A 27,820-nucleotide genomic window follows, 5' to 3' on the forward strand; every position below is an offset into this window, starting at 1 on the left:
ACGTGACAAGCTGAGAAGCTGCCTTTTACCCTTTGAGAGATGGGGAACCATTGCTACAACTCTCACTACATTTTTGTGCTGTTTTCCTCCCATTTTTTTTTTTGTTTTTCTTTTTGAATAGCAGAATCTTTCCCCACCCTTCTCGCTATCTCCCTACTCCTGACAAGACACCGCCTTCCTTCTTCTGCAGCCGGCCCACAAAATCCTGCTTTTACAAAATCCGCGGCTTTCCTCCGGGTCCCGCGCCCCAGTGCCCCAGTCGGAGGCCACACCCCCTGGCCACGCCCCCGATGACGCGCGGCGCCTGGTGCGTGGGGATTCCCGCGGCCGTGGCCACTACCCGGCCTGCCCCGCGGCAAGATGGCGGTCTGAAGGCAGTGGGCAGCGGCAGAAAGTTTGTTGTGGGATTGGATTAGTCGGGCTGGGAGTCTGTACTTGTAGGGGATCGTGAGGATGCCAGCGGGGAGTTGGGGCAGAGGGAGTAGCTCTGGGGTTGAGAAGAGGAAGTGGAGTGGTGGAAGATTGGAGGCAGAGAAAAAAATGAGATAGGGATGGAGGGGAGGGGGCCTAGATTCCAGTGGTAGCCTTGGGGGAGGGGATGCCAGGCGGGGAGCCAGAAGTAGATGTGCAGGGAGGGAGAAGCAGAGTCACGAATTGGAGCGGAACTTCTTAGCCAAGAGTAAAAAAGCCCGGAGCGTGGAGTGGAGGCCGTAGCGCAGGCTGGTGGGAGAGGAAAAGGGGTCTTTTCCGTGGAAGAGAATAGTAGGGAACGGAGGAAGAGAGACCTGAAGGAAAGAGGGAACTAAAGCCAAACAAATGACCCTCTTCTAGACTTAGATCAGCCTTTCCATAGTTCTTATAGCAGCATCTGCCCCAATTTCAGCTGAAGACTCAGGGGCCCCAGGGATTGGAAGAAATCACAGTGCCTGCTTGGAAAGAAGAAGAGGTAGCGACTTGCCCCAGCTCAACCCCAGAGCGGGTAAGGTGGCCTCCGTTGACAGGCTGGCATGCTCCCTGGAAGCAGGATGCATGGGCTCCGAGTGATGCTGAAAATCATTTATTCTGAGATGGGCGCTCTTCTCTAGAGGCTGCCTTTTGCCTGTGGTCCCTAAGTTAGTCTTCTGCTTAGATTTCATGCTGATTTGTTGAGAGCTGGGTGTAGTACTGTGCAGGCACAGGTGAACGTGGGAAAGAGCCTAGAGATCAGGCTGAAAATATTTTAACACAGCCCTGTCACAAGCAGTTTCCTTCAGGGTCACTGTATTTTCTTTGATCTCCCCATCACATCTTCAGTTTGGTCTCCTGCCCAAAGTGGAGATTTGTGGGTGACAGATGGTGAGCAGCCATAAGAAAACAAACTTCTGGTTGGTGTCCGTTAATCATTTAGGCACCTGCTGTCACCGGTTCCTGAATTCATTCTTGCCACATGTCTACCTCTTTTGATCTTTTCTTTTGGTAAGAAGGGCTCATTTATTTGGGCCTGTGTTATTTGGGGATGTGGATTTGGTGCCTAGGTGGGGTCAGAGGAGTGAGGCAGGCAGGTTGGGATTAGGGAGGAGAAACCTGGATCAGTTTATAGTAAGAGGTCAGGCTGACAGGTGCAAAGCTCTGCACTTGTTTTTCACATCATTCTGTTCCTGAGACCCCTGATATTTGAGAGTTGCTTTACAACTTGGAACAGTGTGATGCAAGGAAAGGCTTGTAGAACTTGCCTTTTTCTCCTCTGGTAGTTTTTCCCTCTTCCTTTATATCTTCCTATCAAACCACGTTTAAAAAAAACTTTTTTTTTTTTTTTTTAAGTTTTGGGGACTTCCCTGGCGATGCAGTGGTTAAGACTCCATGCTTCCAATGCAGGGGTCGTGGGTTCGATCCCTGGTCGGGGAACTTAGGTCCCACAGGCTATGTGGTGTGGCAAAAAAAAAAAAAAAAAATCAGTTTTATTAGCAAAACTAAGCATGGCTTGAGAGATAGTGGACTTGGGTTTGGAGGAAAGAGAAGCCGTTTGGAGGCACAGCGCGCAGTGAATATGGTTCCCACTCCTTTGATGTCCTTTGGTTATGCCTAAGCCAGAATTAGAAGCATGCTTCTTACTGGAACGTGTTTCAGGGCCAGCATCTGCTCCATGGTTGGATCAGCAAGTCTGATTTGATCTAGGACTGCTTACTAACCATCTTCTGCTCCCTACTCTCAACCCATCCGTGCCCCCAAAAGTCTTACTCCAGGCAGACCAGCCTAAGTCACTGTCCCTAGACTAGCTTCAGTACCTTCAGGTGTCTGAAGAATTGGTGTTCTTATTGAGCTATGACTTCATTTCTGGAAGGTTGAAAAACTTCTCTTTCTGAGAACAATTTGTGGATGCCTCTAGGAGATTGTGACCAGCAAGGACACTGTGGGGAGCCAGCATAGAGATGTAAGAGCCCTGACACTGGAGCCAGATTGCCTGTCCAGATCTAGACCTTGCCATTTGTGACTCTGTGACCTTTAAATATTGCACAGCTCTCTGCCTGTACTTTCTCATCAATCAAATGGGGATGGTTGGAGTACCTATCTCAAAGAGTTGTGCGAAGGTCAAATAAATTAGTACGTTAGTGTATTTAGAACAGTGCCTGACATTCAGTATATATATTTGTTGTTATTATGCTAGTCATATCTCAGCCCTAATTTCTGCTTCATGATTGAACTTGGTGTCTCTCTGGCGGACCTGTACTGGTTTGAGCTGCTCTCCTGATGTGAGAAGACGATAGTATAGATTTTACATATAGTGAGAATATCCTCATTAAGCTATTTAAAGTGACATTAAAATGCCAGTGATTTCCTGTTTGAAACTGTGAGGCTGTAGAATTATCAATTTACCATCGAGTGATGAAGATAATAATAATAGTGCTTACTGAGCAGATTCTGTATGCTTGGCACTTTTGTAAGTGCCTTATGTGGATTAGTAGTTTAATACTGTTAGTATCCCCATCTTACAGAAGAGTAAATAGAGGTGCAGCATTGTTAAGTAATTTGCTCAGTATTACCCAGATAGTAAGTGGCAGAGCTGGGATTTGAAGCTAGGCAATCAGGCTTAAGCAGTTGAGCTTTTTCTTTTTTTTTGCATTTGGTATGAAATTAACTTTTAAATATGCCTACTGGCAATTTGTGTCTCTTGTTTGCTTGTCATGATGGTTAGATGTGAACCCATATTGTAGTAAACATTTTTTTGATTGTTTAAAAAATGTTTTAGGAGTTGAACTTTTATCTCAGCTCTCCCCTTCCTCTCAGAGTTAATAACCCGTGCAGGCACTGGTGGGACTTCCCTGGTGGCTCAGTGGTAAAGAATCTGCCTGCAACGGGAGAGACCTGGGTTTGATCCCTGGGTCGGAAAGAACCCTGGAGGGGGGCATGGCAACCCACTCCAGTATTCTTGTCTGGAGAATCCCATGGACAGAGGAGCCTGGCGGGCTACAGTCCATGGAGTCGCAAAAACTCGAACACGACTCCAGTGACTTAGCACACACACAGGGGCTGGTGTGGGAGTGCCCTTTGCCATGTTCGCCACGTCTAAACTCTCTCATCTTGATTCAACTTGGTGACTGCTCTTTGGAAAACTTTTAGCTGGCTGGGGTGAGCAGACAGAATGACATTGAGATCCATTCTTAGCAGGCATTAAATGTGTCGGTGTTTATGTTAGTTCATGTAGATGTAAATATAGGCTCATTTCTGGCTATGGTTACTGACATGACTGTTGAAGGAACCATAATGTTAAACTCATAGACAGTCTACATGCAGCTTTCTTTAAAAAATAGCAAACTACGTACGAAAGGGGAACAACTGTGGTATTAATGTGAGAGGAAGTTGGAAAGTAAATGTGCTTCTGCTGAAGCTTGTGTTGTAGAGGAAGGCCCTGGTGCCATGCCCAGGTCTCTTTTCCTTTAAGCCAGGCAGGAGGCAGAATATGTGTAAGGATTGACGGACGACTGGCTTTCCTTAGCCCGTGTTTAAGACTCACCCTTCCCCTCCTTCTGAGTCATGCCCTGTCTATTTAACACGCGCCCTCAGGGCCCATCTTTTTCTTTAATAAATGACTCTTCACTCTGCCATCAGGGCAGGCACACGCCTGGGCCCATGGTGTCGGGGGCTCAGGACCTAGGACTTGCCCTGTGATGAAATTTTCTGTCTGATGAAATTTTTTGTAGCATAGCACATGTGATTTTGAGAGCATCTATCAGTCTCTGCTCCCCTCCTCCATCAACGGAGGAGCCACAGGCCTCAGGATGGTGTGCTTTATCTTGACTTGTGCTGCAGTCAGCATGCTGAAACGTGTTATCTCCATAGAGTACATGTTTGTGTTTTGGTAAAAGTTCTCTGACTTCCTAGATTCAGATCACACTTTAGCAAACGATTGAACTTCAGGGTGAAGGCTGATGGATTTTGAGCCAGTTCTCCCCTGTTACCGTTCTCTTTGTTGTTGTTGTCTAAATCAGTTTGTTCTCATAACACCCTGTATTCATTTGTTATCTTTGAATCAAATTCCTTCACCTCCTTTTCGCCATCGTATTTTGAGTGCCAAGTCCTATGAGTAAACTGGGCCTTCATTTCTCCAGTAGGATTCAGCCTCTTAACAGCTCTTTTTAAAAAAAAATTATTTTAAAATGTTATTAGTTTTGGTTGCACTGGGTCTTTGGTGCTTTTCAAGGGCTTTCTCTAGTTGTGGGGAGTGAGGGCTGCCCTTTGTTTTTGTTCATGGGCTTCTCAGTGCAGTAGCTTCTGTTGTTGTGGGACACGGGCTTAGGTGCCCTGTGGCATGTGGAATCTTCTCAGATCAGGGATTGAACCCGTGTCCCCTGCATTGGCAGGCAGATTCTTATCCACTGTACCACCAGGGAAGTCCCTTAACAGCTCTTTACATTTATCTGGTTCTCTAGCTTCTGGGCCTTTGTACACGCTGGTTGTGTTGCATTCCAGGCTCCCTTTACCTTCTTTATTGCTCTTGCGGTCTCATTTTAAAAGTCACTTCCTTTGGGATCCCACTGCCCTTTACTGTCCTTCTGTGCTTACTTCTGTTTTAACACTTGGGCTATATTGTAATTGCCTGTTTATTTGTCTGACTCTCACAGACTGTAAGTGCCCTGAGAACAGACACTGTGTCTATTATACTCTAGCATTTGGGATAGTGCAGGGTGCGTAAGAGGTGTTTTATAACGCTGTGGTGCATATAGAATGAAAGAAATGTGATGGGCAGTCTCTCCCTATTCTATCTTCCATGCTGCTGTAAAAATTAACTTTCCTATGAAAAAATATTATCTCTTCCCTTTAGGCCATGGTTTCTCTCTTGTTTGGGATAGAGTCCACAGTCTTTAGCCTGGTGTGCCAGAAGGCCCAAACTCGACTCTCTAGCCTGAGTTACTGCCCCTCTGTTTCATCTGTCCTGTGTTTCCTTGCTCCTGAGTTTCCTATTGCTCTGGAACCTTTCTGAACATTTGTTTACTTTTTTCTTCTTACTTGTGCATTTCACTCTTCTGCATCATGCTCTCCTCTGTCTCTGAAACTCTGCTCACCTCCTGAGACCCAGTTTCTCTGTCACCCTAAATGAGAAGACTTCGCTGCTTCCCTTTCTTCCTCTTGGTCCCTACAGCACTTTGAACCTCTGTCCTGACACTTACCATGTTGGCTACCTGTTTACCTGTCTGTCTCTTTCACTGAGCAACAAAAAAAGGTGAGATTGGGGACCAGTGTCAGTGTGCAAAGGAAGTTTGTTGATGCTTCTTCCCATCTGTTACGGTGAAAAGACTCCTTCGCTGGATCGTGACAAGCATGTGAAATTAGCAGTGACTTTGGTGGATATAGGTAGGGGTGAGTAGGTGGCAGATTTGTTATGTAGTTAAGGCCGGAGATGACTAAATGGGGTGGGTTTTTGCTGCTGTTGTTCTTTTATTAAACTTTTGTATTGGAGTATGGCCAGTTAAAATATTATGATAGTTTCATGTGGGCAGCAAAGGGACTCAGCCATACATGTGCATGTATTGGATGGGGTGTTCGAGGATCCATGTTCCATGGTGTTTGAGGATCCATGATCCATGTTTGTGGACTGAAAAATGTTGCATGAAGCTGGTGGTCTAGGCTTTGAGAAAACCAGACTTCATGTCACAGTTTTTTTTTTGGGGGGTGTGCTTTGATGATCTTGTGTCACAGAACAGGCTTATGAACTCAGGTGCTCCCCAGAAATGGGGCGGGAGGCTGAGGGTCGCTGTCCATTCTTTGGCTTTTTGTTTTCAGTATAGCTGATGGGAATAATTCTTCAGCACCGGTTCTTAACAAGCACCAGAGAAGTTTGTTTCCAGAAGTCTAGACCTCTTAATTGTATAATGCCGGGCTGCACTCCAGTGGGAATTTGCAAGCACAGGAAGATTCGTCTGGGTTCTCGAGAGGGCAACCTTTCTGTCTGGTCTTTAACTCCCTGCCCCAGCCAGATGCCTCTGCTGTTTGCTCTTAGAGCACTCACCACACTGTGATGCAGGGGGGGCTGTTAACCTGTCTCTCCCCACCTAGGGGTCTTTCTTTGAAGCTTCTTAGGGGCAAGGTCATTTATTAAAGGCTGCGCGTTTAGTTAGCCCCTACATAGGAGGTGCTGAGCAGTCCTGTTCCCAATCTAGTCCTTTCTTGGACTAAAGCAGATAAAGTCTATCTGGTGAAACTCTTTGAACTCTCAGGAAGATCCTGCATAAACAAAAGGTGATAGTATTAACAATCGCCTTACTAATTATTTTCCAGGGTTGAGTTAATGTGGTTAAATGATCTAGGTGCTTGGCTTCAGTTGCCTCCCTCTTCAGCCTTCTATTCTAACCACACATTCCTAAGCCGGCCGGAAGGAGTTAAAAGAGGAACTGAAGTACACACAGGTGTATTTTCTTGCTTAATTAGCATCCTCTTAAAAAGGCTTTGGCTGCCGGCATCCTCTTTGTTATTCACTGAGCTCCTTTTAGTGCCTGCAGTCACCTGCTGGCTTTTCTGTGGTGTCCCTGGTCCTCCCTTGGTGTGCTCCATGCTCACAGCCAAGACATCTTGGTACAGCTTTGTTCACTCCTTGTTCACGCCTAGAAGAGCCACAGGGATGGAACCAGTAGTTAGAGGTGATTGAAGGAGTTTTCCCTGGGCTCTGCCCCTCATCCCTTGGTGTGGGGTGCACACTGCAATGTGGCACATCTTCACGATGGCATCTTGGCAGGAGTGATAAGCTGCATTGTACATTAAGCAGATTTGAGAGCAGATCGGATGAGCCAGCTGGACTGGATTGTGTTGTGTGCTTTTAGGCCTCAGAGGGACTGAGCCTGGTGAGTGTCCGTGAGTAGAAGGGTGAGACTTTCTTTGTTTGGTCTATCTTATAAGTGCCAACTGTCTGCTAGGTGACATTTGGGATCTATCAAGGACATGGCCCCCTATTTGTGAAGCACTTTTATGTTCTCGTAATAAACCAGCAGAGAACTCCCTGAGGGGTGGGACTACCTTGCAGAGAGTCCGCCTAGACCTGAAAGCCCTGGGCTAACCAGCGGGATAGAACTCTGCACTTATCACCTTGGGTACTTAGCAGTGGCCTCTTTGCCCCTTTCCAGGTAAGCCAGATGGGGAATTCAGGCTCAGATGTCTTTGAGGGTCTTTACATCAGGGCAGAATTGTCATCGCTCTCCTTGGCTCCCAGGAGAAGACAGCTTTGCAGGCTTTGCATTGGAATTGGAAATGGAGGGTTCTGTCCCCTTGGGCAAGTCTCTTGTCCTCTGTGTCACTTCAGAATGGGAGAACTCCACCTGTTTCGTGGGCCTCACTAAGCTACAAGGATCAAAGGAAATACAGTTGAAGGGAAAGCACTTCTGGAAGGGTACAGCACAGTGCAGATGGAGTGATTTTGTCCATTTGTCAAGGAACAGTGCATTTTCATCATAAACATGGTGTATCACCGCATTGAAAATACCAACTGTACAGAAAAATATACAAAATTAAGAATAAAGTAAAAAGACCTTCCCTTTCTTCCCCCACTGTTCCTGTCTAAGCCCTTTTCCAAAGACAGGGTATACTGTTACCCACTTATCCTGTATCCTTCTAATCATTCTAATGTATTAATACTTCCAGACATTCCCCGTCATGTATTGCCTGTAAAATAAACACAACTCAATAGTAATACATATTGTTCTTCAGCTTGTTCTGCCCTCCTAACAATTAACCCTGGGTGGGGCGGGGAGGGGGGAGTTAGTCCCTGCTGGAGCCTTGGAGGAGCCCGGCTTCAGCCTCCCGTCTAGCTTGGTGTGTTCCCGGGGGGCGGGCTGGCTCCTTGGGAGGGTTGGAGCAGCTTTCCCAGAGGTTCTTGCCGCAGCAGACACCCTGCTTATCTCTGAGGATTGTCTTTTATGCTGGGATGAAATTTTCTGGTAGGAGTGCCCTGGAGTGGGAATCAGGATGGGTGCGGGCGTGATGTGGGCACCAACACCCCCGGCTCACGTGTGTCTCTCTCCTTCACTCTTCTTTCATCTCTGGAAAGGGAGGAGACTTACCTGATTTCTCAACCCCTGCTGTCTGAAACCTTGGATTAACCAGGTCACCTGCTGCTCCCCGTTTGAAAAACAAACCAGACCCAGCTGGTGCGTGTTTGTTTGTTTATTCGTATGTCTGTGTCGAGGATTCAGAAGGTAGTCTGCCCATTGCCATGCTTCCTTGCCAGTCCAGGGAAGAGGTCAGAGCCCACAGGAAGAGTTGGCGTCTTCTCTGCTAGATGGCTAGCTCACCTTCCTGGTCAGGCCTTGGCCTTTTGACTGCCAGGGCTGTCAGAGCAAGGAGGGGAGCCCAGCAACGGGGCAGTTGGGAAGACTGTTGGGGGCTTCTCTTGCTTGTGTTCATCATTGGCCTGCGCTTGGGAGAAGCCAGGCCTATGTGTGGGGCCAGGGTGGTCTCTGCTTTCCCCTTCCTACCCCGAGTCATCTCATCAGACTGAACGGGGGTCATTCTCCTGCTTTTTCCCTGCCAGCCCTTCTCCATGAATCACAGGCAGTATTTGCTGATGTCTGTGCTGTAACTTTCCTGTGCTGCCTCCCCGGGGGTCGCATCTTGGCCAGGGCAGGGGGTCTCTGGGACTCCACTGCTGTGGCACATTTGCCTTGAGATCTCCAAGCCAGGGTGTATCACTTTCCCTGGCTGATTCTGGAGGCTTCAGGGCAGAGTGTTCCCTGGGCTAGCTGTGTGAGCACCTTAGACTTTCTGGGCTTTGTCACCCTGAGGGGGTGGGAGAGTCCCTCTGGGTCTAGGGAGCCTGACTGTGGCCTAGCCCTTACCCTTGCCCCGTGGGTTCCTTTGGGGCCAGCTCCCTGGGAAACACCATCCCTTGGCCCTTTCTGAAGCTGAAAGGTGGCAGAGTGTCACCCGTTCCCTGGGCTGGCGTGGCTCTGGGCCGGGCACACACTGCCCCATTGTGCTGTGCTTTTCCATGCAGCTCTTGTTGCAGCCTCTGGTCCCTGGGCCAGTTCTCTCCCGGCGCCTTTCCTTGGAGCCCGTGGGAGGGGGTGGGGTGGACTCTGCTGGCACAGGCTTGGGCGAGGTGGCAGCTGCAGCTGTGGGTGGCTTTGTTCTTAAAAGCAGCGTTCAGGGCTGTGGTCCAGCCTGGCAGCGGTGTTCCGGAAGTAGGTGAGACAGGAGAGCTGCCCCCTGGCAGCAGTGTCCCCTCACTCTCGTTCTGTTGGCAGCCAGAGAGCCTTGCTCCCTGGGGTTACGAGCCGGGCTCACTGCTGGGCAGGGCGGGTGCTGTACTTCCCTGAGGCCTGCCTTCCAGAGGGGAGAGGCCCCGGAGGGTCTGGCGGTAAGTCCGGAGGAGCGTCCCTATCAGGAGAGGGCAGTGTGTACCCGCGGGCATCCTGCAGCCTGGCATTCCTTCTGCTCTCTCTTTGCAGCTCCGGAGTTGGGCTGCTCACAGACCAAGCTGTCTGTTTGTATGGAGTGCCTGGAGGGCGTCTGCCATGAGTCTGTTGCTAACCGTGCTAACCAGGAGAGCTGGCTGGTTGGGGAGAAGACACTAACCCTGTGAGTCTGACCCGGGCCAGCTAACCCACCCTGAAGGTGCCTGCAGCCACGCCTCCCTCCTCCCTTCCTGCCCCTGGCCTCCGCCCCTTTGCTTACACCATGCCGCCGCCTCCGCTCACTCGTCCTTGCTGCTGGGTTCCCTAGGTGGGGCTGTGCACAGGCACCTGCCCCCCTGCCAGCCGGCTGCTGGACTCTGCCCCTCTTCCTCCCCTCAGTCAGTACTGTGTCTCTCAGTTCTCCCTTAAAACAGAACAGCATGTCTCTTTAATCTGCTTTTAGCACCGTGGAGTTTGAGAACATCCCTGTTACCATGCTATTGGTTTCATGCCTCATAGAGACAGATGGAGGGAGAGTAGGAAGGGAATTTTCTGCTAGACTGGAGAGTTTCCTCCCTTTATCAAAAGGGGAAGATGATGGACAGTCCCTTGGCAGTCCAGTGGTTAGGATTCAGTGCTTTCACTGCCGAGGGCCCAGGTTCAGTCCCTGGTCAGGGAACTAAGGTCCCTCATGGGCATGGCCAGAAGAAAAAAGGAGAAGGTGATGTCCCCATTATTCTCATCCCAGGATAAAGTTTGAAACTGCAGGTTCTTCTTGGGGACCGGGAGGTTGAGGAAAACCTTGGCCTGGCTGTGAGAAATGGCCTGAGCAGAGGAGTGAAGCTATGTCTGAAAGCTGGAGCCCAGAACCGGATACCCATCTGAGATGTCGCTCCCGTTGGCGACCGTTGCTCTGGGAGGTGGAGTGGGAGGAGTCAGTCCCCCCACTGCCTTCCATGTCTGGAGCTTCAGGTGGACTTTAACCGAAAAGAGCTGGGAAGGGCGTTTTAGCCAGAGGGGGCAGGACCTGGCTTTGGACTCCACAGTGGGCCTGAGAGAGGCATTGGCCTCCGCTTGCCATGGAGAAGCTCCCAAGCTCCCTCCTCCCTCCAGGCTTAGAAAGGAGAAGGGGGGTCCAGAGGTTGCAGGAAGGCTGACTACGCGGGGCTCCCTGGTGGTCTGCAGAGGTAACTGTAGACAGACCCTGTCTGCCACCTCTGGGGGCAGTGCCCGGGGAGAGGGGCAGAGTGTGGTGCACTAGATAGGGGGGACATGAGACCTGGAGGCCCTCTAAGCCGCCTCTGTTTCCCTTGAGCCAGGAGGCAGAGGGCAGGAAGTGGCCTGCGCCCACGGGGTGGGAGTGTGTAAACAAGAGAGGGTGTAGGGGCTCCGCGGATGGTGTGGACCCTGAATAAGGAGTGAGCAAGCTGGAGGGAAAGGTTGAGGGCAAGAGGAGAAGGGGGTGACAGAGGATGAGATGGTTGGATGGTGTCACCAACTCAATGGCCTTGAGTTTGAGCAAACTCTGGGAGATGGTGAAGGACAGGGAAGCCTGGCATGCTGCAGTCCACGGGGTCGCCAAGAGCTGGACATGACTGAGCAGCAGCTCCTGGAGGGGCCTGTGGCGTGGCTCCGACCAGGAGAGCAGAAGGGGTGAGGAGTGGAGGGTTGGTTCTTCCTGAGCAGAGGGCATGGGGACAAAGGTCAAGTGCTGCTTCTGATCCTGGGGACTTTTGAGCCCTCCCTTTGGGTGGGGGTTGGTTTGCTTGGATCATCATCATCAGTAGTCTTCAACCCCTTTGTTCCTGTCAAGTGTTGGCTTGAACAAGAGGCCAGGTGGATAGACTTGAGGTATTTGTTCTGGTGGGGAGCCAGGTAAGCTCTCACAGGTCACCAGCACTAGTTCTGAGACCTCAGGATGACTCTGGGGCAGAATATTCCCACCCATTCTGTTTTTTAAATACCTGTAGTCTGTTCCATTTAGAGTGGGCAGGAGGCCGGGTTAGGGCCGCAGGCAGCATGTCCCGAAAGGGTGAGGTTGTACTTTCCCAGAGGGGTGGCAGGCCTGCCTGGGGGAGGGGCAGTGGGGCCGGTCTGGGCACAGACTGGCATCTTCCAGCCTTGTCACTGGCCCAGAGGAGAGCCTGCCCGGCCCCACCCGTGTTCTGCTGGCTGCTTGCCTGCCACGCGCCCAGGATCGCTCAGGGCTTTGCTCAGGTATCTTGGGAACAGCTGCGCCGGAAACTGGGGGCCGGCGCTGGGAGGACTGAACCCGGGCTGCTTCAGTAGGCTCGGCTCTCCGTGCGGCTGTTCACTGACAGTCAAGGGGGAGAGGAGCCATCCTGATCAGGGGTGGACGTGGGAGGGGTCCTCATGGGCAGTCTCCGGACCCCCTGCTGGCTCATCTGGTTAGGGGGCTGGCCCTTGCAGAGTGGTGGTTTGTGTTTCTTGGTCCTTAGTTGGAGCCAGAACCCGGATTTCAGAGGCCTGAGAAGCAGTTGGACTTGCACTGTAGGAGTGTGTCTTGCCCCCTACCCCACCCCACTTCGTGAGGCACAGCTTCCTCCAGGCCTGCAGGGTTCAGAGACCACTTCACAGCTGAGGACCATTCCAACAGGGGAGGCGCTCGTCCCTGTGATCACACGCTCCTGTTTAGTGGTTCACCGGGGCTTTAGGAAGGGCTCATATTTGGTTTTATTATTAATTTATATCCTGCTGGGGTAAGACAGCATACAGCACAGCTGGGGTATTCTGAAAAGGGGCCAGTTTTCCTTTCATTTTAAAAGCAGCAGTGACTGCTGCCTTCCATTTGACTTTCTTTGCCTGAATTATGAAAGAAGAGCATTAGTTAATGATTTTTGTGATGTGTGTGCCTTCCCTGATTCAGAAGATTGGGTTCATTGGCCCCTCAAGGTCCTTCACTTGCTTGGTTTCAGTGACATCTGGGGACAGAGGCATCAGTGAGTACAGAAATGCTGAGCCCAGATAAACTGCTGGGGTCATCATTTCTTAAAGAGAATGTGGGTGATGGAAGTGGCGGAGGCAGGTGGCTTCCTTGGGTAGGCAGCTGAACTGGGTAGGGGGCAGGGGTGTAGTACAGAACTTGGGGGCTAGAAGCAGACCTGGGGGGTGTGGGGGAGGGCAGAGTTTCAGCCACACCTGTTTTGGATTCATTCATCTCCCTCCGCTGGGCCAATGTCGAGGGGGTAACCTCTGAGCCCTGAGCAGAGAGAAAGCTGGATGCTGGGAGCTCCCTTCCTCTCCTGCACTTTTGATTTTGACCCGGGCCTTGGGCAGACCCACAGAAGGGATGGCAGAGGGAAGTAAGAGAGTGTCCTTAGCTCTTGGAATCGAACCTTTCACTGTTGCCTCTGTGGGTGTTTGCAGGGAGGAGGAGAAAGGATAGCATTTTGGAGAGAATCAGATTCTGAAGAGGGCTCCTGCTCATCCTGCTCTGTCTCCAGCAGCGTCAGGACTGACCTCGGTGGGGGCCCCTGGTCACATCCACACACGCTCCACGTCCACAAAGGGGAGCGAGTTGGAGAGCCATCCCCTGGTTCGAGAGAGGAGCTCGGCAGATTTTTTTGTCCTTTGACTAAAGGACACTGCTCAGCCGGCTCCTGGCATATATTGCTCCTTATATCTGTCTCTGATACACGCTCTGCTCAGCTGTTCAGTGGGTTCAGAGCACAGGTTCACTGTGCGTGCCGAGTCCCATTTCTAATGAAAGTAGACTTTGTTCTCTGGAGGCAGCTAATCGTGCCTGTGGGCTGTAATCAGGGAGAAGGTATTTAATACAGGGCAGGCGGCAACAGGGGCCTGCGCCGACTGGCAGATTGCAACATGGCAATTACAAGGCTATCAGCCCCTCCTTCTACTCCAGCAGATACCGGTTGAGTCCTCTGAACCGCTCCTGAGTAAGTGAAGAATGAATACTATGCTGGAGAGGAAGGAGGAGGCGGGGTTAGGTGGGGTGGGGGCTGTGAGGAGAGCTGCTTTCCTTTCCTTTCTCACCTCGCCTCCGTGATGCGGTGGGGTGTCTCCCTCGACAGTGCCTGCAGGTGCAGCCCCGAGAGCCCCAGACCAGGTCAGCTGGGGGGATTGCGGGGTCTCAGCCTTTCTCCCAGAAGGGCTTCCCTCATAGCTCAGTTGGTAAAGAATCTGCCTGCAATGCAGGAGACCCTGGTTTGATTCCTGGGCTGGGAAGATCCCCTGGAGAAGGGATAGGCTACCCACTCCAGTATTCTGGCCTAGAGAATGCCATGGACTGTACAGTCCATGGGGGTCGCAAAGAGTCGGACATGACCAAGCGATTTTCATTTTCACTTTTCTCCCAGAGCATGGCTGTCGTACAAACCCAGCCTGAGATGAGGTAGCCCATGTCCTGAGTCCTCTGCTTCCAGTTCCTTGAAGCTCAGGTAGTTTGTGGTGAGGGGTGGGAGTGGGATTATTCCTCATCAGTTTCTAGACTTTCTAGAAGACTGTTCTCGTGGAGGTGCCCTGGAACCAGCACAGCATCCAGAGGCTAAGAGACCTCAAGGGCTGTCTGCCCGCTCCTTGTGGCCTGTGGCCCATTTGGACTTGTCTGGCCTTCCCTGGGGGGCTCTTTTTCTTGATGTGGGATAAGGAATCGACCTTGGGTTGAAACACTCCAAAGCAGCTTGGAGATCTTTGGCTGAAGGCTGTGTGGCCGGGGAGGCGGCCTCTAGGAGCTGGGGCTCACTGGAGGGGCCGCTCTGCTGCTTTGTAACCTGCCTCTCCTCTTCTCCCAGCTGTGACCCTGCTGCCTGGCTGCCACTCCCCGTGTTCTCCAGTAGGCCTGGCATCGCGCTCACCCCTGGGGCTGACCTGCTCTGCAGTGCCAGTGGCCTGCCACGCCCATGTCTGCCTGTTCAGTGCTGGAACGGTGGTCCCCTCCAGGCTGGATCTGGAAACCTTAGCAGACCTCAGGAGTTGGAACCAGGGCCCCAACGTGCACTGGAATTTAGGGATGTGGGGCAGGGTGTGGCACAGAGTCTTCCTCCTGGACTTGTGTTGGGACCACTGCGGCTCCCTGGTGGGCTGTCCTCCCTAGCAGGGTGTGGTCTTCTGCTTCCCCAGTCGGGAGTCACATCCCTCCCTGTGACTCCGACATGTATGAAAAGAGCAGGTTCTGGCTGGGGAGAGAACCTCCTGAAACCACTGTCCTTTATCTGAGAGTGCTAGTATACACTTTGACCCATCTCACTGCTAGCCACATCCACGCTATCTGTCCGCTCAGCGGGTCAGATTATCTGGCCATGAAAGCCCCAGGAATATGAGCTGTGGGGCCGTGAGGTTGAGACGGGGCAGGATGAGCTCGTAGGACAACTGACAGCTCGAGCTGGGGCAGCAGGACGTGGAGTGAGGCCGCTGCGTCTCTGCACAGGAAGAATGATTAGATCCCTGGGCACGTCAGTGTCCTCTGCCCACCGCCCACACCAATGTCCCAGGGCCTGGAGGACAGTGTGGGCGCTGGCAGGAATAGGGAGGAGAGGGGAAGGCAGAGGCCGGCTCTGGACTTCATGGGCGCTCCTGGCTACCAGTATCTCTCACTCCTGCGGTCTGATTCTTCCTTTTCTGACATATACACCACCCCCCCCAACTTAGACCCCCGAGTATCCGAACCCAGGTGCCCGGGCTGGCTTGGCACTTTCTGGGCCTGTTCCCTGGGCCAGAGGAGCGTCCACCCAGGGCCCCACTGAAGGGGTAGCCCCAGGGAACTGTGGGGGTGACGTGTTTGCTCCCCCACACCTCAGGAATGTGCTGTCCCTTCAGGCCTGCCCGGATTCCTGTGCAGGGAGTCAGCCCGACACAGCCCGCTGCGTGTGCCCTGTGGGGACACGCTCTGCCTCGCCATCAAAGGGCTGGAGGCTGGCGGCTCGTGCCTGCTGCCACACCCCAGAACCCCACACCAGAGGCCAGGCTGCCCAGACAGAGCGGGGAGGCCACTCCTCTTCCCGCCCTCCCCACCCCCTCACTGTGCCTCCCGCCTCAGGCCCTGTTGGAATGTGACAGGAGTCGTGGCCAGGGCATGTCCCGACAGCGGGAACACATGCTTTAGCCCGCAAGGCTTCCCTCAGCCCCCAGCTCTGGTTAGGTGGATGGCGGAGGCAGAACTGCTAATGCCCGGAAGGCCACCTGAGGTTGCTGCCTCCACCGGTCCCTGAGGCGGCTGCTGCCCCCGTGCTGCAGCCCAGCTCATCACAGGTGGGGGAGAGGTCGGATCCCCAAGAACTTGGAGGGGACCTCACAGGCCACTCAGTCCAGCCACCTCTCTGCAGATAGAGACAAGCTTATCTGGTGAGGCAGGGACTAGCCAGGGCCACACCGTGTGTGAGAAGCAACCGTGAGCCCGGAAGCCAGGTGTCTCAGCTCCCCAGACTGGGGCTTCCCACACAGGCCTTCCCAGCCCGGGCGCTATCAACATTGTGTGCCAATAATTCCTTGTCGTGGGAGGCTGCCCTGTGCTTTATAGGATGTTTAGCAGCATGCCTGGCCTCTGCCCACTAGATGCCGGTACCACCCACCCCTGGTGTGACAACCAAAATGCCTTCAGATATTTGCCAGATACCAGGGGCGGGGAAAGAAGGGGGCTGGGGAAGACCAAAGTCACCCTGGTTGAGAACCGTCATTGCTCTAAAATGCTGCCTTTTCCAGTTTTCTCTCCTGGACCTACCCCTTCTCCCAGTACAGTCTGTTCACCTCTGTTGTCCATAGAACTAGTGTTTGGGCTCTTCTGGAATCATTGGTAGGAGGTTTCTCCCCACCCCAAGCATCTTTTTCTAGGCTTTTTCCTGGTGTTTTCTTCTGCAACCCATGTCCCCCAAATCTCTGAGGAGTTGTTTTTAGACTCTGAGAGGCCGTGGAGATGAACAGGACAGATACGGGGTAGGATAGGGACAAGACAAGACCAGACCTATTCTGGAATCAGGTGTGTGGTAAGCCAAGACCATGGTCACACAGACACACCTGTGTCTCCCTGGGCCTGTGACACCGTTCATGGGGAGCCCAGTGCTTCCACTCCGGTCCAGTCTCTATGGCTCTCCTGCCCAGCTCTCCTGGGGGCTCTGACAGATAGGCGCTGACACCTGGTTTCTTGTTTTCTTCCCGTCTCCAGTTTCAGGAGCTGTTGGCCAGAGGAAGTGGCCGGGCCGTGGGATGCGGAGAGCCGCAGGCTGACTCCCGGACAGCGGAACAGAGAGTGCTGCCGACAGACGGACGGTATGTTCATGGTGAGGCCTGCGCCCCCACGGGGCTTCCTCCTGGGGAGGCTGGCAGGTGAGGGGGCAGCAGGTGGCCCCTCTTGGTGGGGGCTGGTGAAGAGAGTGGTGGAGGCCAGAGAGGCTTGACCTTCAGGGCCCCCAAACCTGGTGACGCCCCGCCCCACGGGGTCCAGGCTGGGCGTACATCTCAAGCCCTTACTTTCTGCTTACACTTTGCTTTAAAGCTAACATTAGTCGAGCATCTGAGTGCCAGCTTTTGTTGTTAGTGCTTTCCATAATCATTACAACAACTCTCTGAAATTGGTTGTTGAAATGAAACTCAGCCTAGTTTAGAGTTGAGGAAACTGGTGTTTGGAGAGTCGCTCTTCCCTCTGAGGCGACCCTCCTATGCCCGCAGGGGCCAGGAGTGGGGCACTCCTCCAGCCCAACCCACGCTCCCTGCGCCCAGGCCCTGGGTCCTGCCTTTCCCCTCATGTGTTACCACTGGCCCTGGACCCCTCTCCTGTTCACCATTGACCTACAGGCAGTGACACACCAGAGTTGAGCACTTCAAATAACCCTGGGAGTGGCCCAGGCCTGTCTGCCTGCCTGGTGGCTGCTACATGTCCTCTTTTTCCCTCAGTTCAGAAGCCTCTTACCACGTCTCTGAGCCTCCTCCCTCCTTATTTCCTTTAGCAGGTTGAAGAGCTCTCGCCTGCCAGAATGACCAGTGCGGCCCCTGCTAAGAAGCCCTACCGTAAGGCACCACCCGAGCATCGTGAGCTGCGTCTGGAAAGTCCTGGCTCCCGGCTCGAGCAGGAGGTCAGCAAGAGCGGTCCCCCTGCCCCAGCTGGCAGATGCAGGTCCCTGAGGCGGGGCCTGGCTGTCCTGAGGGGACGTCTGGTTCCCCCAGTTGGGGTGAGGGTGTGGTGTTGCTGGTACCCACTTGGGCTCTCAGCTGCCGCCATGCTTGTGGGGGGCCATGCAGACTAATGGGGATGGCTCTGACACGTCCACATGTCCAGGAGCCCCAGAGTCTGTAGCTCAGCCCACGTGATCTGTGCAGTGTTATTCTTGGTGTGAGAGGCCGCCCCCCAGACAGAGGTGTCTGACCTGCCCGGAGCCCGGGACTCTGGCCCTCCCCTGCTGGAGCAGAGCTGTTCAACCTGCAGCCCCTCTGGGCGCCGTTAGGAAGCTCCAGCTGCTTGCCCTCAGACTAGCTGTTCTTCACTGTCCCCGAAAGGCTGATGCCCTTCGTCCAGCTTTGCTTTGTCGGGCTGACATTTATCAAATATGTGCTCCCTGCTAGAACTGCATTAGATTCTTAGGAGGCCTTCTTCAGGCACCTGCCAAGCATTCTCCAGATCGGTTTTCCTCTCTCGTTAAGCTCCTGCAGGAGGAGAGTTTATTCTCCTTGATACTGTGTCTCTACCCTGTTGAAGTGCATGGAGCACATTTAGAGAACTTGAGAGTTGGCCAGCATGTGCCAGGCACCCAGGGCAGAAGTGCCATCCACGACTTGCCCATTTTCAGTTCAGGAAACATTAAAAGGCCAGACACTGTGTGAGGTGCCGCCCTCTGGACACTCCCCCAGTTTTGCAGATGTGGTCTCTAGGGTTCAGCAAAATTAATGTAACCAGTCCAGGTGTCAGTGGCTCGCAGGCCCATAGTCTGGGCCACGCACCTCATTGTCCTGCCTGTGATGAGCGTCCTGAAGCTGTGAGGCCAATCAAATGCCATTCGACATTTCCCTCCTGCCATAGCGCGGGCTGGCTCTGCATTGTGGTTGGCTGAGTTCTGGCCCTTGGGCTCGTGACCTGTGTGGGGGCTTGAGGAGGATGCTGCAGGAGGGAGAAAGCAGGATGAGACGCTTCACTCCTTTCGGTCCGGGTTACCCCAGAGGTCCTGCACTTGTGCCTCCCGAGCCTCTGTGAGGGCCCGATGCTGCCCAGGGGGTCCGGAGGGCTTCATCAGAGCTCAGGACCCTACTCCATCTCACCTGGCTTTGTCACTTCTCTAGAAAGTCTTCAGCCTTGCCTGCAGGGCCCGCTAGGAGCCCAGTGAACAGCTGAGAGGCTCTCTAGCCCAGGGAGGGATGGCATGGGTATCAGGACTCATTTGTGGTTGGCTCTAGGACTCAGAGGGGTTGGAGCTGGTGTGGGGAACGGGGAGGGTTGGAGTCTGGGTGGCATGGGTGAGAGTAATCTTGGCTGGTCCAGAAGTTACTAGACGGCCTCCATCTCTGTGGTGCCCTGCAGCCCACTTGTGCCAGACACGTCTGCTGCAGACATGACCCTCTCCGGGGCTGTTTGGAGGAGGTGGCATCGAGTGGGAGGCAAGTGATCCAGAGCTGAGCCTCACGCTTCTGTTCTTTTGTGCACAGGAGCCGCTTACTGACGCGGAGAGGATGAAGTGAGTAGCTGCTGCCCAAGAGCCTTCCCCGCCTCAGCTCTGTCCCCTTAGCCCCAGGCTGTTGGGCTTTTCCTTGGATTAGGTAGAGGTAAAGGTTGGGGAATTTTAGGGACTCTGGAAGGCAGCTTGAAGTTTTGGATATTCCTTCTGGAAAAAGATTTGTTTCATGAGAACCTGGCATCGGGGAGGTGAATGGCTCTGAGGGGCCTGCTCTTGCCAGAGTTCTTCCCCAGCTCCCGGCCCTCCGGTGCCAGCTGTCTGCTCGCAGCCCTTTCCGTCAGCTCTGTGAGGCCTCTGGAGAGCAGGGCCCTCCTGGGCTGGGTTTCCAAGAGTTGAATAATGGAGCAGCTTGACTGTGCAGTGGAGAAACTGGAGCTGGGGGCCGGCTGGCTTGGGTTGTAACCAGAGACAGATGGCAGCTGTGGCCCCTGCAATTCTGTCTTCTCCAGTGAGGGGGCCCGACTGTCCCCCTCCATCCCCTCTGCCTCCCCCACCCTTTGGCCAAGCCGTGTTCTCAGGACCAGCAGGCCTATGGGATACGCTTCCCCAGACTCAGGCTGAGTCTTAGGGAGTGCCCTGCCCGCAGCTGCCTGTCCTCCTGTCACCCCTATTTCCTTCCTGAATCCAGCCTGGGACTCCAGCATGGCCCTTCCACCTCTGATGCCCCTCTGCCCTTGACCCCTCATCCTCCCAGGCTTTTGCAGCAGGAAAATGAGGAGCTCCGACGGCGCCTGGCCTCGGCCACCAGGCGCACTGAGGCTCTGGAGCGCGAGCTGGAGATCGGGCAGGACTGCCTGGAGCTGGAGTTGGGCCAGAGCCGGGAGGAGCTGGACAAGTTTAAGGACAAGTTCCGCAGGTGTGGGATGGGGGCTGGGACACGCATGCATGCACCTCCCCATTCACAGGGGGTTGTCAGCCAGGAGTGGCCTCAGAGGTGATCCGATTCTGATGTGAAAACTGAAGTTCTGGCACGGACACCTGCCCAAGATCCCACATCAAGAAGGGGCCGAGCAGGGTCTGAAGAATGGCATCTTGACCTGGGGGTCTGCCCTGTGTTCGCTACAGGCTGCAGAACAGCTACACGGCTTCCCAGAGGACCAACCAGGAGCTGGAGGACAAGCTGCACACGCTGGTAATCTGTCGAGGAGGGCAGCTTGGCTGGCGCTGCACTCACAGCATAGCACGGGGCTGGGGCTCGCCAGGGCCCCCCCGCCCCTCCCACCATCCTGCCTTGGGCTCAGGAGGGGGTGGCTGTGGTGGGGAGGGGCCTGCCATGTGCCGTGCGAGTCAGGATTGTCCTAACGCTCACACTGTTTCTCTTCTCTCGTCTTCCCCTCATGCTGCCACCGTTGCTGCTGTACTCTCCTCTCAGGCCTCTCTTAGCCACAGCTGGATTTTTGCAGTTGCGTCTGAGTTTGTGTGTTTTCTCCCTTGCCCTTGCCTCCTCCTCAGCTGAGATCTGGGATGGCTGGGGCCTGGCCCTTGCCCTCTGCCCCCTCCTTTCCTCTTCCTCATGGGAGGCCTAGTCAGCAGTGAGTGCCTCACTCCTGGGGGACAGCTGGGGAGCCTGTTCTTGGCTTGGGCAGAGGTACTGATTGATGTCACCACTGAACACTCACAGCCTCTCAGCTGCAGTGGCGGCCCACCCCAGCCACTTGGAGGAAGGGGGCCTGTGGATCCAGTCCCTGAGCTGAAGATCAGAAGACTGCAGCTCCCTCCCTGCTCGACTAGATAATCTCACAGGCGCCCCCAGTTGCCACCCAGCCCTGCTCCGTGCCCAGCCTCCTCCCCACACCCAATAGCCTGATCCTGGAAACAGCTACATGCAGCATAGGCCTGAGCCCCTGGGTTTGCAGTTCTTGGCCTCTCAGGGTGGAAGCTTTCTCCCCTGGTGTGTAGGGCCCCTTGAGCACCCTCCAAGGCTGGGCAGCTCTTAGACTGCTCTGCTCTGGGCCCCGGGCAGCTGTCAGTCATGCTCAGAAAGCCCCTGCCCCACAGCCCGCCTGCACTGCAGGAGAAGTGTCCGGTCTCCTTCTGTCTGTCCATCATCTGTCTACTCCATGTGCCTTGGCTGCCCCAGCACCTGTGGCTTCCTGTGTCTCTGGGCTGGGAGGAGGGGAGGAAGGACTGGCTGGGACCTGGGTTGGGTTCACTGTGAGTCTCATGCCTCAGATTAAGAAGGCTGAGATGGACAGGAAGACGCTGGACTGGGAGATTGTGGAGCTGACCAACAAGCTGCTGGATGCCAGGAACACCATCAACAAGCTGGAGGAGCTCAATGTATGGGCATCTTGAGGCCTCCCTGCCTGTGCCACTGTGTCCCCACCCTGCTCCCCGGGTGGGGCCAGGCTCTGAACTGCGTCTGTGTCTACAGGAGCGGTACCGGCTGGACTGCAACCTGGCCGTGCAGCTGCTCAAGTGCAACAAGTCCCACTTCCGTAACCACAAGTTTGCTGATGTGAGTAGTGTGCCCTCCCAGCCAGTGCCCGTCCACCCTTTCTAGGACCCTTCCAGCTCCAGTTTCTACACCTCTCTGTCTTTCTACACCTCTCTGTCCTGTCCTTGCACATCTGGCTCCCCCCTCTTTCTGCTTTGCCTTCCCCTCGCCTTCCTGTTTCCCCTCAAGCCAGGCAGCTCAGCCTCTGGTTGGTGTCCTGCATGCTCTTGAGGGCCTATCACTAGGGGCAGGGTGAGACTGGCCCTATGGGTGTTTCTCTATGGGAACAGAGATGGGGAGAGGGTCTCAGTTTCCAGATCTGATGCAGGAAGGAGGGCATGCCAGAAGTATGGGCCATAAGATAATTGAGAGAGCCCCTTGCTCCAAGGGGAAGCTCTAGACCCCAGAGCTCCTGCCTAGGGCTGACAGGGTTGACAGAAGGGGTGGGCCTTAGCACCAGTTCTGGGGTCAGATCCTGGCTGTGTTGATCAAAAGCTTCAAGTCATTTCACTGCAAAATGAGGATATACCTCAGTGTGCTGTGAGAACAGGTGATAGCAAAGTGCCCAGCACACTGAGGAGGGAGTCTTGCACATGGCAGCCTTTATTTTTGCCCTGAAGCAAGCTGTCTTAGGCTGGGATCTTTCATGTCTCTCTTTCCTTCTCTCGCTCCTGTACCCCAGCTGCCCTGTGAGCTGCAGGACATGGTTCGGAAACACCTGCACAGTGGTCAGGAGGCCGCCAACCCGGGGCCTGCCCCCGGCTTGGCCCCTGGGGCTGTGGTGCCCACCTCGGTCATTGCCCGTGTGCTGGAGAAGCCAGAGTCTCTCCTGCTCAATTCGGCCCAGTCAGGCAGCACCGGGCACCCCTTGGCTGAGGATGTCTTCGTGCATGTGGATATGAGTGGGGGTGACCCGGGTGACTCAGCTATCCCCCCAGCCCCAAGCAGCCCCAGCCCCCAACCCAATGGGGAGTGCCACTCCCTGGGCACTGTGGGGGGCTCCCCGGAGGAGGAGCTGCCCCTGCCGGCTTTTGAGAAGCTGAGCCCCTACCCAGCCCCATCTCCGCCACACCCACTGTATCCTGGCCGCAGGGTGATTGAGTTCTCTGAGGATAAGGTGCGGATCCCCCGCAACAGCCCCCTGCCCAACTGCACGTATGCCACCCGCCAGGCCATCTCCTTGAGCCTGGTGGAGGAGGGCAGTGAGAGGGCCCGCCCCAGCCCGGCGCCTAGCAGCCCTGCCTCGGCCCAGGCCTCCCCCCAGCACCAGCCCCACCCCGCCCCGCCGGCGCTCAGTGCCCCGGCCAGCTCTGCCAGCTCCGAGGAGGACCTGCTGGCCAGCTGGCAGCGGGCGTTTGTGGACCGCGCTGCGCCCCCGGCCGCTGTGGCCCGGCGCACAGCCTTCGGCCGGGATGCACTCCCTGAGCTGCAGCGCCACTTCGCCCTTGGGCCCGCTGGCGGAGACGAGGAGGTGCAGGCACCGTCGTCCCCACCTGGTGAAAGCGGGCTGCTGCTGCCGCTGGAAGCTGACCCTGGCTCTCCCAGGGAGGAGGACGAGGAAGAGCTGAATCTGCCCATCAGCCCGGAGGAGGAGCGCCAGAGCCTGCTGCCCAGTGATGCTGGCACGGAGGAGGGGCCCGGCACGCCTCGCGCTGAGGGCAGGGTGTGGGCACTGCCCAGCTCCAGCCGCCCCCAGCGCAGCCCCAAGAGGATGGGAGTGCACCACCTGCACCGCAAGGACAGCCTGACGCAGGCCCAGGAGCAGGGCACCGTGCTGCACTAGGGCCCGGCTCACCTTCCTGCCGCTGCTGCACGGGGACTGCAGGGCGCTCCTGCACTTGCAGCTCAGGGTCTCCGCCCAGCCCAGGCCCTTGACCTCTGCTCCCTGCGCGAACAGGGTCAGGCCACACCAGGCCTTTCAGCTGCATTGACTAACTGGTATCAGCTGGCCTCGTGCCCTCCTGGAATATTTATTCTCCAATGGTAACGTGCAGCTGGGGCTCATGACCTTTCTTCCAGTCAGCCCAAATCGGTCTGTTCTGGGGAGCTGAGGCGTTTATTACATCAGTGTTTATCCTCCTTCCTCCTTTCATAGCCACCCATTTTTTTTTTCCCCCAGAGTGTAGGGGGTCATTGGGATTATTAACCTCTAAGTTCTAGTTTTTGACCAGCTTCCCTCTCCTTCAGTCCCCTGCACGAGCTGTTGCCTTCACAGGGTCTAGCACAGCAGGCCCTCGGGGTGCGGGAGAGGGCTGACTCAGGGCTCCTCAGCTGTTTCCTCCTCCTTCTGGGAGGGAGTAGAGGGTGGGATCCAGGGGCCTTAAACTGGGCTCTAGGTGAAGCCTGGCCCCACTCCCAACCTTGGCTCTAGACTGTTACTCCCAGCACTGGGAAATTTTCACATCGGTAACTATTTTAAAATTAAATAAAACTATTTTACTGGAATGGCTTCATTTGTATTAATGACCTTCCTTCTACCAGTCTTCTCCCCATTCTTGAGTATCCCCAGTCCTAGTCATGTCCTAGTCTTTGCTCCTGACTCTCCTTAACTTCACTTTGCCTGGGGCTTCCTTGGGCACAGAGCATCAGGAAGTGGGAGAGAATGTCCCTCAATTAACCTTGGCAGGGCTCCTCAGTCTCCTTGGGGTAGGGTCCAGCCAAGTTTTGGGGGTGCTTTGCCTCACTGATAGTCCTTGCAGGGCCTGTGAAAGGTGTCACCCCAAAAACCCAGGTCCTAGAAGTCAGAGACCTGAGCCAGACCAGTTTGAGACATTTGGGGCCAGTGGATACTGCCTGAAGCTTGGGCCATAGGGTAGCACTGCCACCTAGTGATGTCTAGAGGTATTTCCAACTCCTCCCCTACTGCCATCCCTCAGTGACCAGAGCCACACACCAGGTTATAGAGTTCATAAAATCTCTTCCGAGCCAGCGGGCTGCAGCCAGAGCTGCCAACAAGTCCAGAGGCACTGCCTTGGGTTCCAGTGCCCCCGAGGATTTTGTTGAGTCACAGCCTCCAGAGCCTCCCACCACACCGCCAGGAGCTGCCAGAGCCCCAGGCACCACCCCCTATCCACAAGCCCCAGGGTCTGACCCTGACATCTGGGGCAAAGTGCTGGAGACACAAATGTAATGATGCGCAGAAACGGAGAGTCACATCTCAGTCTCAGCCAACAGACTGTCCCCTAGTCCTGATGTCATTAGCACCATCTGAGAGCTGGGATCTGTGGAAGGGCAGAGGGGTGTTTAGACCACCATGCATCCCTCCTCTGGGGACCATAGGCAGAAGTGGCCTAAGTTTCCCATACCCCGTCTAACTGGTCTCAAGCCTCCAATCAACCCCTGGGGGCTCTTACCACTGGGGCCTGTCCAGGAGCTGCTGCCCCTCTGGTGGGCAGCAGGCTCCCGTGCTCGCTCTCGTTCCTGGGTGTCGCCAGGCCCTCCTGCCACCTCCTCCTCCTCCTCCTCCCCCTCAGAGAGGAGGTCACAGATCTGCTGCTGCAGCTCCGGGCTAATGCTGTTCTCGGCCAACACCAGACTCCGCAGAGCTGTAGGGTAATTTTCTACCATGTCCAGCAGGGTCTGTGGTGGGGAAGAATATGGAAAAGGATGAATGCAGTTAAGGTGGCTCCTCAGGCTCCAAGCTGCCACCCCTTCGGTATGTCCATAGGATGTACGTTGAGGCTAACCTCAACCCCTGGTCCATCCCCCAATGTAAGACATCTCACCTGAGCTGACTGGTTGGTGAGCCCTGTGCCCTCCAAGTCTAGGACCTCTAAGGTGCGGCTGGAGGCCACAGCTACAGCCAGCATCCCTGCCACGTGGTCACCTGGGGAGACAGTGCACACACACACACCCACACAGACACACACTCACCTGCAGTCATTTGCAGGCCTGCTAACTCTTCCCCACAGCCTCCCCATCACCCTAAACACCTAAGATCCCACCCCAGGCCAGGAAAGGCTGGCAACTGATAGATGGCCAGGAGGGAAGCATTGTGACTGGCCAGTGAATGGATGAAGCCAGCCAGGCCCCGGGGGTGGTGATGGATGCTCTGATCTAACTGTTGGTCAGCTGGTCCTCCACACTGGTGGCTTCTGTACTTCCACCCACAATCCTCTTTTTCCTTTCCTTCGCCAGTGTGGTGGTTACCATGGCAACTGATGATCCCAGGTTCTTGCAGGTGGGGTGAGGGGAGTGATGAGAATCAAAAGGGACTTTTATGAGTCTCACCCAAGGGATTGTAGTCCAGATTGAGCACGCGGACCTGGGAGCTGTGGGCCACGGCAATGGCGAGGCGGCTCCAGCCCTTAGGGGTGATGCCGGGGTTAGCACTCAGTGTCAGCTCCTTCAAGCCTGGGCAGCGTCATAGTGAGAAGCCAGGATGGGGAAGGTCAGGCCTTTCTCCAACCCCTCCCCCACCTGGGGATCTTTGGGGTGTCCCTAGTGACTGAGAGCCATGCCAACCCCTCCACAGAGCTTCAGGGACATTAGAGCCCCATGCCCTTCCTGCCTGCTGTAGCCTGGATTCCTGTATCTTCATCCTGCTCGGCCCCAACCCTCCCTCCTTGAGAGGATCTGAAAAACATTCTCACCCACACAGTCAGAGCCCTCTTCTCTGGGCCAGGCCCTCTCCCCTCTGCACTTAGTTTTTCGCTTTTCATCAAGGCCACATCAGCCCTTTCCCTCAGCAGGGCCCCTCCTCACCGGACTTGGCACCATCAGGCGGGAGGAGGCCACAGATGAGGTTGATGGCTTCATCACCCAGCATGCAGTCCCCCAGGTCCAGTGCCACGAGGGCAGGGTGGAGGGCCAGGGCTGGATTCAACAAGGCCAGCCCCGCGTCTGTCAGAGGGCTGCCATGCAGGCTGGGGTAAGAGCAGAGAGCAAAGGTTACTTCCATCACCAACCCTGTCTGTAAGCGGGAAGGGGCGCCATCCCTGATAGAGAGCCCTAGAGGTGAAGAGGACATGCGGTCACAGCACATGGGGGAGGCCCTGGGAAGGAAGCAAGGTCTAGATTCTGAAAGAATGCAGTTAGAAGAGGAATGTGGCTTCTTTTCCAGGGCAGGGACTAGGCTCCAGATCAGAACACAGAGAAGGGGCGTGTGGGGGTGGTATTTTGGACAGAATGTATGGGCAGGGATCTAGTTCTCAGGGGAGGATTCCTTCTTTGGGGACAGAGCAGCTGCCCTGGAGAAGTCATTGGGGTGATCATGTTGGGAGGTACGCTGACCCTGCCAGGAAGGGGGTGGGTATCCTGGCTCACTTAGGGTGGGGCTGGCGTTCACAGTCTGGAGATGAAGCGGGAGCTTGGAGGGTGTGGTGGAGGTATGGTTAGAGAGAAGAGGTGCGTGAACAAGGGGTGAGAAGGTAGGTCAAGTGCAAAGACAGGTACAAGGAGGTGTGGGAAGGAACAGGAGGTGGCAAGAGGAGTGCGAGGAAGGGGTGTGGTGCCCAGGACCCCCTTTTGAGAGAGCACACTCACAAGAGGGACTGGATGGAGCGGTTGGTCCGCAGCGCCTCCGCCAGCTGCTTGATGCGGCTGGGGCTGGACACGACGCCCAGGTTAAGGTTGAGCTGCGCCAGGGACGTGGCCCCGGCCAGGGCCCGGCAGATTCGGCCGAAGTCGCGGTCGCAGAGACGGCAGCCGCGCAGTGAGAGCAGGCGCACGGCGTTGTCGCGCAGGCCGCGGCAGATGTCCCGCACCTCGGCTCCTGACAGCGGCTCCCCCGAAATCTGGATGGAGCTGGGCAGCATCGTACCCACGGCTGGGCCGCCGGGGCCGGGGCCCGGGCCGCGGCCGAGGTTGGCGGGGCCGCGGGCGGGGTCGGGGCTGGGGTCGGGGCCCGGGCTGGGGTCGCGGACGCAGAGGGGGTAGCGGGGGCGGCAGAG

At 55.2% G+C, this 27,820-nt stretch overlaps 2 protein-coding genes across 28 annotated transcripts; one reads left to right on the top strand and one right to left on the bottom strand.

Annotated features, from left to right (window-relative positions):
• The first annotated feature begins 298 nt into the window (after positions 1 to 298).
• TJAP1 (tight junction associated protein 1) lies at positions 299 to 24,378 on the top strand. Of its 27 annotated transcripts, XM_043449897.1 has the most exons (13): positions 299 to 394; positions 884 to 979; positions 8,513 to 8,612; positions 9,912 to 10,041; positions 16,996 to 17,110; positions 17,777 to 17,902; positions 19,464 to 19,492; positions 20,187 to 20,348; positions 20,558 to 20,624; positions 20,865 to 20,894; positions 21,665 to 21,772; positions 21,867 to 21,950; positions 22,612 to 24,378. In XM_043449897.1, exons 4-13 carry the CDS (start codon positions 9,953 to 9,955, stop codon positions 23,710 to 23,712), a joined length of 1,911 nt encoding a protein of 636 aa, XP_043305832.1. In that variant the 5' UTR covers positions 299 to 394; positions 884 to 979; positions 8,513 to 8,612; positions 9,912 to 9,952; the 3' UTR covers positions 23,713 to 24,378. The 27 variants fall into 27 exon arrangements, with proteins under 27 accessions (XP_043305832.1, XP_043305840.1, XP_043305849.1 ...); XM_043449905.1 differs by lacking the exon at positions 9,912 to 10,041; XM_043449914.1 differs by lacking the exon at positions 9,912 to 10,041 and having other exon boundaries at positions 16,996 to 17,099.
• On the bottom strand, positions 23,886 to 27,784 carry LRRC73 (leucine rich repeat containing 73). The gene is made up of 6 exons (XM_043449923.1): positions 27,414 to 27,784; positions 26,634 to 26,794; positions 26,160 to 26,282; positions 25,655 to 25,755; positions 25,283 to 25,508; positions 23,886 to 25,150 (listed from the first exon to the last, which is right to left on the bottom strand). The coding sequence occupies exons 1-6, from the start codon at positions 27,683 to 27,685 to the stop codon at positions 25,080 to 25,082; spliced, it is 954 nt and encodes a 317-aa protein (XP_043305858.1). The 5' UTR covers positions 27,686 to 27,784; the 3' UTR covers positions 23,886 to 25,079.
• Between the last annotated feature and the right edge of the window lie 36 nt (positions 27,785 to 27,820).

This window comes from Cervus canadensis, chromosome 28 (assembly GCF_019320065.1).
Source record: "Cervus canadensis isolate Bull #8, Minnesota chromosome 28, ASM1932006v1, whole genome shotgun sequence".
NCBI classification, from domain to species: domain Eukaryota; kingdom Metazoa; phylum Chordata; class Mammalia; order Artiodactyla; family Cervidae; genus Cervus; species Cervus canadensis.

Coding starts and splice junctions, on each gene's coding strand:
- TJAP1 (XM_043449894.1), top strand. CDS start 11,335: ATGGTTGGATGGTGTCACCAACTCAATGGCCTTGAGTTTGAGCAAACT. Junction 20,349..20,557: donor TTTAAGGACAAGTTCCGCAG/GTGTGGGATGGG, acceptor TGTTCGCTACAG/GCTGCAGAACAGCTACACGG. Junction 20,625..20,864: donor AGGACAAGCTGCACACGCTG/GTAATCTGTCGA, acceptor CTCTCCTCTCAG/GCCTCTCTTAGCCACAGCTG.
- LRRC73 (XM_043449923.1), bottom strand. CDS start 27,685: ATGCTGCCCAGCTCCATCCAGATTTCGGGGGAGCCGCTGTCAGGAGCC. Junction 25,509..25,654: donor TCACCAACCAGTCAGCTCAG/GTGAGATGTCTT, acceptor TCCCCACCACAG/ACCCTGCTGGACATGGTAGA. Junction 25,151..25,282: donor CTCCTGGACAGGCCCCAGTG/GTAAGAGCCCCC, acceptor GCCCTTCCACAG/ATCCCAGCTCTCAGATGGTG.